A 13168-nucleotide genomic window follows, 5' to 3' on the forward strand; every position below is an offset into this window, starting at 1 on the left:
AGAGTCAGAGATAGACAGTCAGAGATAGACACAGAGACAGAGACAGAGACAGAGACAGAGACAGAGAACTATTTTGCCTTTTCTCCTAGAAATTTCTAGTCCTTCAGTATTACAAAGTTTGAAATAGATTCCTTGTGCCACAATGCTGATCCTCAAACTTAAGTCTATTTATCAGAGTCTATAAAGCAAAGATCTTTCATCTTTCATACTTAAAGTGTGCAGCCATTGTTCTCAACCTCAGCTGCACTTTGAAATACCTTGGGAGGTTATTTTTTAAATCCTGATATCTGGGTCTCATCTGGACAGATTCAATTTTAATCAGATTGGGCTTCAGACTTCCACATGATTTTGATTGCCAAGTCAAGCCTGGGAATCACTGATCTGGAGGTACTTCTGTTTAGCAGGATATTCTAACTTGCTCTACTAACTTGGGATAAAAATAACTAAGGAAGGCCATTATTGAAGATCAGTGGGTGTTTTAGAGCTATCCAGATTTAGAACTCAGAGAAAGGAGTAGTTTGAGTGAATTGTCCTAGTTAGTTCTGTTTTTAATATTAGATCTTTTACAGTACTACATTATTATGTTGACAATAATTTATGGACTAAGTTATAGGACAAATCAAACTAGTTCAGTAAACATCAGGGAAAAAAGGTTGTCTAACATAAACCGCTTGCATTCAATTGTGTTCATGTATGGTGGATAAATGCTAAATCTAGGGAGGATGAAGTTTTAAAAGGAATACATTTCATAGACAGGTGGGTGTTTTCTGATTATGGATATGGAAGGGAAGATTAACTCACAGGAGTAGAAAGGTAGATCTTGAGTTAACCAATAAAGTCCTATTTCTCCTGGCCCTTTATCCACTCAACCACCTCTTATTTGTTTTATTTCTGAAAACAGATTTTGTTTGCCAATAGTCTTTGAAGAGGTGGCCTTGGAAATTTCTGATACTATCTCTACTGTCTTTCTTGATAACCAAGAGATCCACACCACCTTGGTCTGTAGTTGTTCAGAGAACTGAATGGCAGAGCCCTAGGGGCTGTCCACTGCTCTTAAAGGCAACAAAACATTGACTTTTACTGCTCCTATAATAATGAAGAATTTACCTTTTTAGGATGGCACTTTTCTGGTTAGAGACAGCTCCAGAAAAACAACAGCCAATCCATACGTCCTCATGGTATTGTACAAAGATAAAGTTTATAACATCCAGATCCGTTATCAGGAGGAAAGTAAAGTATACTTGTTGGGAACAGGACTCAGAGGGAAAGAGGTAAGAATTTAAGATTTCAAAATTTTCACCAACTGTTTTTCATGCCTCTTTGCATACCTGTACAGAATCTTCTTTCATATTCTTGGGAACACATGAATTTGGGAATGCATGCAATTTTGAGAGTTAAATTACATTAGTGAAACCATTTATTGAAGGGAACCATATCAAAATATTTATGAGTCTTTCTTATACTTTTTATTTCAAATAAGCCAATATCAAGGGTATAAAGTAAGGCAGTATTTAATTTTGTAAAATGTCATTAGACTGTGTCAAGGGCAAGTCTCTTCTATTACTAAGCTCAGTGGCAAATTTTAGTTTAAGACTTCAGTATGCTTACAAGGCTATATTGTAAATTAATACTATCTGGGATAGAAGGAAAACATGAACACTTGGTTTGAAAATTGTTTAGATACTTGGATTATCTCTTAATGAACAAAGAAGTGTGCTCTATGAAAATGGGCAAGTTGCCAAAGAAATTTCCCAATTTTGAGGCCAAGGTTTAGGCTTTCATTCCATTTTGAGGTTGATAATCAAAACTGGTTTAAAAGAAAACCTCAGGACTGCCTTTTGCAAAGGAAGCTAACAACTACATTTAGTGTCACAAACATTCTTTTTAAAGTAGTCACTGCTGGTTGGTAGTGCATTTCTATAATCCCAGCACTTGGGAGGATGAGGCAGGAGGGTTTCCTCAAGTTTTGGGTCAGCCTGGGCTACATGGTGAGTTCAAGACCATACTGAACTACGTGATGAGATCTTGTCTCAAAAAAAAAAAGTAGAATAATAGGATAAGTTCAAAGTTTTAAGAAGATTAGCTGAATTAAACATTTCCAGAATAAAAAATAATTTATTCATAACTTATACTTTTCCAACCAAATATTTTTAAGTAGTGACCATGTGAATGAACAAAGCATATGATTTTTGTAAAATGTTTAAATTACTTGTCCACTGTAGATAAAGCTACTTAGGCCTTCTGGAGGCAGAGGGGTCTGTCTTCCAAGGTTTCTTTTGGAAATATCCAACTACAACTTGTAGCTGCCTGGAGGAAGACGATACAGTACCTAGAGAAAAAACTTGGAGAATATACCTAATCCTGTTTGTGACTGGTCATCCATCTGACGGGTGATGGAAAAGACAGTGAATATTTAAATTAAAAATGTATTACAGGAAAGGACACATGTTATTATTCCCCCTCTAGATACTCCCACTCACCTTTGAACACCTAGCCCATCATTCTTGCCATTTTGTAAAGCGGTTTGGAAGTCCCCTTTTTTGAGTGGCTTTATAATATGTAATTTAAAAAAGCAGTGGATGCCACTGCTGACAGTCATCCAATAGAAAGGCAGGCTTGTGGAAACATTGTGTGTCCTCTTCCACCATACCCACTGGATCTGGCACCGAGCAACTTCTTGCCCTCAAATAACCATGAAAAGTAGATGTTTTGAGCCAATGCAGAGTATCGAGGCAGCAGTGATAGCACAACCACAGACACTCATGAAAGAGGATTCTAGAACTGATTCAGAAAGTGGCAAGGACTACCGGGCATTTTCAAAGCAAGGGGGGAGGGTTAAAAACAATGTGGTTTTCTACTATAATAAATTTTTAAAATACTTAAAGATTTGCCTTATTTTTCAATTATATCTAGAAGGACTAATGAGATATTTCCCAGTCTAGGCATCAAGGAGTGGGTGATTCAGGGTACAAATGCAAAGGCATGGTTTCTGAGGCCTTGGGAGTGTGGAGGTAGTGATGGGGGACACAGCATTGGAGGAGCTATTATACCATAGCAGAGAGATATTAGAGGGACCATTGTACCATGGCACAGATACTGTACCATCCCCAGACACCATGAGCAATGTCCCCTTCTTAATTCCTTATACTTCCTAATGCTGCTAATGATTGGGGTGAAAGAGATACGGAGATCTAAACCAAAATCAGAAACAAGAGAGTAACCCCAAAGCAAGGGTATTTTAATTAGAATATTTAGAGAAATGATCCCCTCTGTCGAGTTTAAAATTTTAGTCTTAATTTGTTGAATGTTGACAATGAATTGTTTCAAAATCATTAAAATGTTTGCCAAATTTTCCATTCTTCTCCACAATTCTCATAACTTGAAGAGACAGAATACCTTATGCAGATTTTCAAAACTGAGAGTGAAATTCATGCTATCAATTTTAATGTTTATTTATCTCTCTACTTTGACTTTTCCAGGACTTTTTGTCTGTGTCAGATATTATTGAATACTTTAGGAAGATGCCGCTTCTACTCATTGATGGGAAAAATCGAGGCTCTAGATACCAGTGTACACTAACACATGCTGCAGGGTACCCATAGCAAGCCAGCCATGCACCCGCAGCTTCCTCTCGCTTTGGATGGCAACATGGGAAGATTGGCCAACCTAGGTGAACAGACTGAAAGGAACCTGTCAACATGAACACACCGGTTTTGCCCTTCCCTTTATGAAGTGTTTGAAATGAAGACTGTCCAATATCCTATAATTTATTTATTCTTTAATGTTTGTACAATACAAGGGTAATAATGTTCACATATGAAGTCTAGTAATGCACTGAGGTACTTCATGTAAAAAGGTAGACATGTATTTCTGAATACCCATTTCGAAGTACAGTAGTTTATCCAGCTGCTGAAATAAATCGGGGCTGGTTTAAAAACACTTAGATGATAAGAGCTTTCAGTATCATATAAAACTATTTTAGTATCAAACTTTGTTAGAGGCAATTATCAATTTTTATATAATTTAACAATTACTATAATTCATTTTCTCAGCAGTAACAATTTAGGAGACTTCAAAAATATTTCATTGTTTCTTGTGTAGTATTTTTTGGTGGGGGGATTTTGTGTACTTTTTTATGACAAAATAAATGCATGTTGAATTACTTCCTGTTTTTAAAAGTGGCTCACATTTGGGTCCTTAAAAAAAATTGTATTGTTTAGTTCACACTACTATGTTTGTGCTAAAGTAAATTAGAAACAAATCTTTGGTATGAAATACACCTGGGTTTAAATTGGCACTTCATTACATCCTCATCCCCCCACCTACCACCCCACCCAACTCCAAAGCATGGCTCAGTGATGTAGATTTTACTAAAAACTTCCTAGAAAGATAAAGGAACAATGTTTATACACAGACAAATTCACTCACACTTTACTATTTGGTATGGCTTGTGTTAGTCAGATTTTCACTACTATGAAAAAATACCTGTGGCATTCAAAAGGAGGAAAGGTTTATTTTGGCTCATGGTTTAAGAGTTTTTAGTCTCTTGCTTTGGGACTATAAGAGAACAGGAAAATGTGGAGGCCTATTCACCTCATAGTTGCGAAGCAGAGACAGGTCAGAGGAGGCCAGGGTGTCCACATCCTTTGCCCCCAAATGATCCAACTTCCTTCCATGAGGCCCCATTTCTTGAAGAGGTTCCAACCACCACCTCCCAATACCTTCGTGGGCTAGAGATGGAGCTTTCAGTACAGGCCTTTTGGGGGACCCCTGTACAAATCACAGCACTGCTTTTCTTTTAAGTCCCCCTAACAAGGGTGACACAAAGCTTCTCTCTTTATCCTTCTCAAACTGGCTTTTTGAATCCTTCAAAACATCTGAACTGATCCTTTAAGTTTACAAATTTCAGTAGAAAGGAACAGTCCCCACCTTCTGATTCGACTTATTATCCACTTTAGGTGGTATAAAGATGATAAGCATAAAGTAGAGACTGTGTTGAATTTTTATCTTTTCTTGAGCAAACAATGTGTAGTATGATCCCTTTATGGTGCTGGGAAGCAGGCACAGGCAGCTCCAGTCATCTGTGTGATCAGGAAGGGAAAACCACTGATATTCTGCATTGTTAGATGTTGCTAGCATTGACTTTCAATAAAGTACATAGACTTTCAATAAAGTACATGAGACATCCAACGCTTTATCATAGAGTTTGTGTTAGATGATTTAGCCCCACTGTACATTACAGTCAAAGTTCTGGCTAGGCTTAAGGTAGGCAGTGCTGACCTATGGTGTGTGAGTTAAGTACAGTCGTGCATTTTTGATTGGTAATGGTTTTATCAAGATATAAGTCAAGACGCATCTGAAGTAGATGTTTGGCATGGAAAACCTTGGTATTCAACAGAACACTGACAATCTGTTTCAAGGGTTATTCTTTTTTTTTGGGGGGGGGGCTTCGCTATTATTACATAATTTATATAAACAGAAATTTTTGGCTTCTCTGTTCAATCAACAAGCTTTCTGAGGGGCTTTGCCGGAATGCTCAATTGTTTAAAGTGCTGCCTGGGCAAATGCAGTCAGGCTTGTAGGACCACAGTTCAATTCCCAGCTCCAGAAGCTGCACCAAACCTGCCTTTAAGGCAGCATGAAGTAGCAAAAAAACAAAAAACAGAAAACAAAAAAACAAAAAAAAAAACAAAAACCCTCCTCTAACAAGCTTTCTGAGTTAAAGCGACAATTTTGTACTTTTATTTTCATAAAATGAGCAAAACATTGGAAGGGACTTTAGCAATCACCAGGTTAAAACTGATGATATAGTAAGGTAAGTATATGGAATGTGGAAATTTTTAACTAGTGATGATTACAACGTTTCATAAAACTTTACTCTTATAAACCAGAAGTTCACAAGTTAGAGCTCAGAATTTGGAAGTTCAAAGCTACAAAAACTGGTACACATTTATGTGTTTACTCCAAAGGAAACTTGATGGCTATTTATCTTGTGCCTGTTCTGTCAAATACCGAGTGAGGTGCTGGGTAATGAGAATGAGTCATAAGTTCTGGGATGGAGTAAGACCACTGTCTTGTTTCAAGACATCCTGTTGGCTATGCCCAAAAACTATCTAAAATGAAGGTCATATAAATGCCAAAACATCTATATGGCAGTGAATCATGTTCACCAGAAAAGCCAAAGCTTACGTTAGAGTCTCTTGGTGGAAAGGGACAGATATTAAAGAGTTTTAGGACCAAGGGGATCTCTTGGCTTAAGGCTTTATGACATCAGCTGCAGCAATAACCACTGCTCAGGTTCCTTCTCAGTGACCCATTTTACATCTAAGCTAGTCAGGGTCCCTCTCTGAAGTGTGACACATGGATATTGAGACAGATGATCTCTCCTTTTTGAGGATCCATCAAAACTTATACTGTACCATCTGAGTTCTCTGCTGCTACATTTGTACCTTCTTCTACCCACCATGTGGAAGAAACCAGTCTATCAGGGAGAGGATGAGACCAACACACAGAAAAACAATAGAAATAGGAAATGAATTTGCTTAGATTAACCTGTACCAATTATGGACTTCCAAGTCACATGATCCAATAAATATATCAGCTGGTTTGCTACTAGAAGAGTTCTGATTAATATGAACTCATATGACCTATAGTGACTCTATTAACTTAAGGCAAATATAAGCGTGAAGGAAAAACAATTGCCTTTAGTAAAATGAACTAACCACCCTTCAAACATTAAATTAATAATGACTCTTCAAGACAATGAAATGTTTATTTACAACTCCATATCATTTTACTGTCTTTAATTATATTAAGTATATTAGTAAATTCAATTCTCCCAGATATTTACTAATTCAACAGTACAAAACACCAGAAACTCATAACTACTAAAAAGAAAATTAGACAGAAAAACTGTTAGGAGGAAGGGATACATCTGGCATTTCAGACTTTTCAAATGGAGACTCATTTCTTTCTGTTTCCTTTAAGTCCTCTGTATTCACAGGATAACCAAACTGCAGATTAAGGTCACAAAGCAGTAACTGGGAGAGCTCTGAGTAAAGCAAAATGTAGACATAATGCAGTACATGTATAATAAGCAACTATTACTGCTTTAAGTAATTCTTAATTTTCTGCAAATGATTGCTGATCAAATCACAACTTACATGTGTCCAATTTGACCTAAAATCAAATTTATGTACTATGCAACATGTATGATATAAAAGTTACCCAGAAAGACTCTTTAATCCAGTTAGTCAGCTATCTTTCTTACACTGCAACTTGATTTATGCAAAATTTTCCTACAGTTGTAGACTTGCCTTTTCTTTTTTGTATTTTAGGGAAGGGTCTACAGGGTGTTCAGGGTCTCACTAGTAGATTGGACTCATAGTGATCCACCTGTTTACAGCCTCCCAAGAGCTAGGATTATAGGCGTGTGCCACCATGTTGTCTCAATTGCCCTCTCAGCACAGCCCAGGGGCAAAGACGGCACAGCAGGCCTGGGTATCAAACCCCCGGCCCCTGCGCTTGCTTGCAGGCACTTTAATCTGTTGAGCTATTTGGCTGGCCCTCTAGACTTGCTTTTATCTGAGCTAAACATGTACCTAGTGTGAAGCTGCAGGTCTAGAAGGTATGTTACAAAAATAAAAGTCACTGTCTTTCAGAGCAACCATTTTCAACTTTCTAAAAATTTCACTTTGTTTCTGTTGCTTTTGTTGGTTCATGTATGTCTGTGCTGCATTTATATATTTTTATGGGGGGGTATGACATAGTATTTATCTCCACATCTTTAAATGGCATGATCGTTTTGCAATTTTTGGTACTATCTGCTTCTGACTAAAAAATATTAAAATACAGCTCTTTTATTTACTCCTTTCTCCCTCAATACGTTTAGAGGACAGTTTTTGCTAGCTCAGTATTTAATGCTGAAATCTTAATTATATAACTATTTTTACAGCTGAGTCTTATAAATGACATTCTTCTTGCAAACTACCTCTAACTACAATTAGTTATTTTGTTTCTTTGTTGTTTATCAGAAGCTTATTCCAAAAATCCGAGTTGAGTAAATCTCTTTTTACATTTAGCACCTCAGCTGTTCTATGCTGTACGTCTCCCCTTTTTTGAAGCTTTCTGATCTGCTTTCCTATGATATGACTACTCTCTAGGGCAGCTATGCAGCTCCTGCTTAGAGAACTCCCTTAACCACTATCCTAAGAACTCCTTGCATCCCTTATCTTTCCCAGAATCCCCATGTATTTCTCTTTTGGTCTGCTTTCTTGTTTGGGAAAATATAGCCTCAGTAGTGTGGGATTGGGGTGGGGTAGGTAGATGTGCCTAAAATGTTCTCTATATATGTTCAATTAACAGGTTGACTGACTTTAGAAGCTGAGGTTGGAAATCTGATTTCTTCAGATTTCCAGAGGCATTGCTGCATTATCTCTAGCTTCTAGTGTTGTTATTAAGAATTTTCAAGTGATATCAATGCTGAGTTACTGTTTATATTTCAGAAGCTTGCTTGATGTTTTTGTTCTCAGTGTTTTGAAATTTCAGAATATTGTGCCTAGGTATGTTCCTATTTTTAGCCGTTGTTGTGGGTTCTTTCACTGTAGAAACTCATGTCTTCTAGCTTTGGAAAATTTTCTCAGATTATTTTTTCAATGAATTATCTCTATTTTCTCTAACACATTATTTATTAGATAATGATTTTGTCATTTTCCCTCACATTTCATCTGTCATTTTTCTCTATATCTTAGGAGAATTTCTTTTTCCTTTAAGCCTTTCTGTAGTTTTTCATTTCTTCTTTCATAGTTATTTTATTTTGTTACCTAAATTTTACAGCATCCTTTTTTTTTTCATAGATACAGAAAATTTTAGTACATCTTTAGAAGTATTAATGGTAGTTTATTGACATTTTCATTTTCCCTTAGAATTTGTTTCCTCCTCATTGAATTTATTTGTTGGCTTTGCCTGTTTTTCATATTAAATGTCTTCCTCAAGTATCTGTTTGCCATAGTTGTTTGCTTATACTTAAGACCTCATCACTAATGACCACTACATGCTCTATCCTCAGGGTAGTTTATTTTGTGGAATGATCTCACAGGGTTATTTTGTTGAAGGAATCTCTTTCAGTGTTCTTAGGTCTTTTAAGTGGGTCAGAGTCCTGAAAGAGAAGGCTGCTTAAAGGGTATTTTGGTAGCTGTATGAGAAAGGAAAACTGAGAGTCTGATGATTCAGGTGAAACATTTGTCATAGTACCTTTCCTATTTTTTTTGTTTTCAGTACAGTACTCTCCCTCAACTATGACTAGCAGATCTCAGCTAGAGAACTCTTTTTAAAGCCGTAAATCTTCTGTTGCAGAGGTGGAAGAGTTACCTAATTATATTCTTAGAAACATTTAAGTAGTCTTCCTGTTATTGGCCACATTTCACCCTTAATTCCAAAAGATTCAAGTATCATCATGTACTGAGACTTGGGAACTGATTTCTTGGCATTATTCAGCTATTTTGGGGCTCACATTTTTGGACTTTAGAGTTCAAAGTTGTCTACTTCCTTTTTGTTTTCTGTTTCATGGTCATTCATTTCTCTACCCTGTAGATTTTTGTCTCTTTGAAATACTTGTATTTAAAAATTAGTTCTATTACAGACTAGTTGTTTAACCTTGAGAAAATTAACCTCTTTCTATTTTCATATCTGTAAATGTCAATAATAATAGTTCCAAGCACACAGAATTGTTAAAACAAGCTAATTCATTTATAAAAAGCTCTTAGGAAGGTACTTGGATTATGGAAAGTTTTGTGTTAAGCTTCTGACATTATTTTAGAAGAAGATAAGGATAAATGGAGAGTTCATTTAATTCTGTATGTCTACCAGAAACTTACTCTCCTAGCCTAGATGTATAGGTTCTCTGTATCCCAATTGCCCGATCTACCCACTTAACTTTTCAGGAACATGTCTATCATATCCAGTATTTCTATTTTACCTCATAAAAGACTACTGCCCAAAGTAGAAAGAAATAGATAATCAATTCTGGTAATAATACAAAGCTTCTTTAATGCTTTCAAACAAGTTCAAGCATATAGAATTATTTATTATTATTATGTAATAAACATTTTCCTAGAATCTATTACATTGAGGCACTGTGCTAAATGCTATGAATACCCTTTAAGGAATTTACAATTGAGAAAACAGTAAGCATGTGATTGCAATGTGGTGTGATGCTATGGTAGGGCAGAAGGGAAAGCAGGCCAATTCAAGGAAAGCTTTCCAATGTATGTGATCTCAAATAAGCAGCAATCAACCTGGTGTGGAGTGGAGTTTAGCAACAGGATTTCAGAAGATGCATGACATACACAAAAGACAGCATGCATGGACATGTCAGTAGTTCAGTATGACTGGAGCACAGAACATCCAGGGAGAATATAATAAGCCTGGAGAAGTCAGCAGAAGTTTGACCTCAGAAGGTTGCATAGTTCTGTGTAGGAGATTTGGACTTTATCTTGAGAATAACAGGAAGTCAAATGAAAGTTTCAGGCAGATTTGGATTTTAGAAAGACAATCTTCAATGTAGTGTTGAGATTCATTTTGAGAGAAGACGAATTAAGCAAAGCTAATGAAATCTCTTTACACTGAACTCCTCAAAGACTTTGCTAATGTGCACTGTGACTGTGAGAGAAATATATAGCACACAGAACACCCTAGGCTTGTTTCACCATAAGACAATGGAATGTGTTTTATTGTATGCCATCTCTTAAGATCCTTGAAGCCAGATGCCTGTTATCTCAGAACTTAGGAGGCTGGGGCAAGAGGATTGTCATGAGTATGAGGCCATCCTGAGCTATATAGTTCAGGGATAGCCTGAGCTACATAGTGAGACCCTGTCTCAAAAAAAAAAAAAATCTTTTGAGACAGCAGGGTTCTCAGATCAAAGTCTGGGATATATTCCTCTAAGGAAAGTATGTGTGAAAAACAGAGCAGAACAGGCAGAACAAGCACTCACTAACAGTCACTCCCTTTTTCTGGTGGCACAACTTGATTCCATTTGAGGCACCACTCTCCCCACCTTCAACAGTAAATTCTGACTGATCCAACTTGGTCTTGGCAGTTCATTCGCTTTGGTTGTGGCCAACAGAAGGAAAGATGTCCTACAGGCAGCTGGCGAAAGGTTTATACAGAGATATAGGCAGAGATAATGTCTGTATATGGCTACCCTCAAAAGTAATGACCATGAATAATGATAAAATGCAAACAGCATAAAAAAGTTTGTCTTTGATGAAGTCTTTCAACCTCTGAATTAACTTTAGGGCTGTGCTGCCTTAGGCTTTCTTTACATCTGCTGTTCCTTGTTGTCTTAAGTCATGTTAAATTGGTATTTTGTTTCCTGGAGCTTATGGTCTCATAACTGACAGGGGCCATCTACAAATATCCAAGAATTATAAAAAGAATATCCATCTAGTCAGTGTAGTTTTCATGGTTAAATGGGACTTGGAGGGAAATAGGTAAGCTGATTTCTATAAATTCATGAAGAGGAGCTATGTAAAATAGAATGGGTTGACAAGGAAATAGAGAATTTCCCAACCTAGAGATGTTTGGTCAGGAATAAATGCTGTGTTTAACATAGAATTTGTCTGTGAAGTAACTAAATATTATGATCTCTAAGGTCTATTATTACTGTATGAATCCATTTAAAGTGAAGATCTCTTAATTTACAGAATCAAACTTATAATTCTTAATTTGGAATTAACTGTAGTGGTTTAGTAAGGATCCATGAATAAAGACACTGAGTTTGTAGAGTGTGACATGTCATGTAACAGTGGTGAAAGGATGGAAGAGAAATTCACAAAAGTTATACAAAATGATTAGATTGTTAGTGTCAGAGACAGAGATTCAGGATTGATTACTCTTAGATCAATGTTCAAACCTATTTCATCTATAGAGTTCATATTGCAAACATTTCTCAACAGAGATATAATTAGTTGGAAAAATCTGTCCCAGCAGAAGCATAAATTTACTATTTATTTTATAACAATGGCATGTAAACATTTTAATAATCCCATACTTACCTGTCATTTTCTTCAACTCCAAAGAAATTTTGTTAATGTTTTTAGTTATGGTTTCCACCTTTTGCTTCTGGTCAGTTACACTATTGTTAAACATCTGATTTTAAATGAGAAGAATATAAAAATCAGAAGTATTTACGTGTCCTTTAAAAATAATTTTTAGTATTTAGAACTGAAACAATCGTGAAATTGTAAAAGCGGCTGGAATTCTAACACAGAAATGCATAAATCCATTGTATTTTTCCAACTGAAAACAACTTGAACTGGAATTCTTAGGATGAGCTTTCTTTAATCAAACCATATCTACAATGGATATGGAGAGGCCTTCTTTAGAGAGTCTCAGTACTTACAAAGAAGAACTTAGAAATTATGTTAAGATCTTCTTTATAGTAATTTTGTTTATATAAATTAATGTCTCTAGATTATTCTTAAACAAGGCCCACTTATCATGACTTTACATAATAAAACTTGAAATAGGTTTTAATTACTATTTGCTGACTCCTCCTTGGCAAGCAAAATGGCCACTTCAGTTTTGGCAACAGTTTTAGGCTTTAAAAAAAAAACAACAAAAAACTTTTTTTTTAAAAGAGAAGAAAATAATACTAAAAAAAAATTAGAAATGATATAGAATTCATTAAACAAAATAATAGAAACTCAACAATGCTTGTCATATTGCATATTATTGTTTTCAAATTAGTTCCAATTACCAGATATAAGCATGCAAAATTGGTCAAGAAAATTTATACAAAATTAAAAAGGAGAGAGAAAAAATTGAAGCATTAACTTCTCCTTTCAATAGGCCAGCAGAAATCAGCAGTACAGCAGTATAATTATAGTACCTGACATATTTTAACCAATCATGTATAGAAAAGTAGATCACTAGAAACCAGTCTTAATCCATTCAAACCTCTTAAAGTTATTTGAAAAAATAAAATGCAAATATTAGCACATGACAGCTCCAGCAGTGTGAAAGCTGGGCAGTTGTAGGTCAAGCTGTTTGTCTAAAATAATAGAAACAAACTAACCTTTTAAAAAAAACTAACCTTTAAGTCTGCAATTGTCCCTGCCTTTTCCCAAAGGAAAGGAATTTATCTTGTTTCACTCCAGAGCCACTG

At 35.9% G+C, this 13168-nt stretch overlaps 2 protein-coding genes across 3 annotated transcripts in view; one reads left to right on the forward strand and one right to left on the reverse strand.

The window, feature by feature from the left end:
• Nucleotides 1-4151, forward strand: part of Lcp2 (lymphocyte cytosolic protein 2) — a 46647-nt gene extending 42496 nt beyond the window's left edge. For both annotated transcript variants that reach the window (XM_023721796.1, XM_023721797.1), the window contains exons 20-21: nucleotides 1116-1271; nucleotides 3480-4151. In XM_023721796.1, the coding sequence (XP_023577564.1) occupies nucleotides 1116-1271; nucleotides 3480-3602 (279 nt within the window). In that variant the 3' untranslated portion in view covers nucleotides 3603-4151. The remainder of the gene's footprint in view (nucleotides 1-1115; nucleotides 1272-3479) is intronic.
• A 2748-nt stretch (nucleotides 4152-6899) lies between these two features.
• Nucleotides 6900-13168, reverse strand: CUNH5orf58 (chromosome unknown C5orf58 homolog). Its single transcript, XM_023721758.1, has 3 exons — nucleotides 13097-13168; nucleotides 12057-12150; nucleotides 6900-7051 (listed from the first exon to the last, which is right to left on the reverse strand). The coding sequence occupies exons 2-3, from the start codon at nucleotides 12148-12150 to the stop codon at nucleotides 6900-6902; spliced, it is 246 nt and encodes an 81-aa protein (XP_023577526.1). The 5' UTR covers nucleotides 13097-13168.

Source organism: Octodon degus, unplaced genomic scaffold, assembly GCF_000260255.1.
Source record: "Octodon degus isolate 3935 unplaced genomic scaffold, OctDeg1.0 scaffold00085, whole genome shotgun sequence".
NCBI classification, from domain to species: domain Eukaryota; kingdom Metazoa; phylum Chordata; class Mammalia; order Rodentia; family Octodontidae; genus Octodon; species Octodon degus.

Excerpts from the sequence above, each read along its gene's own strand:
- CUNH5orf58 (XM_023721758.1), bottom strand. The coding sequence starts at position 12,150 with ATGTTTAACAATAGTGTAACTGACCAGAAGCAAAAGGTGGAAACCATA. Across the intron at positions 7,052-12,056 it reads GGAGTTGAAGAAAATGACAG|AGCTCTCCCAGTTACTGCTT; the intron begins GTAAGTATGGGA and ends TGCTTTACTCAG.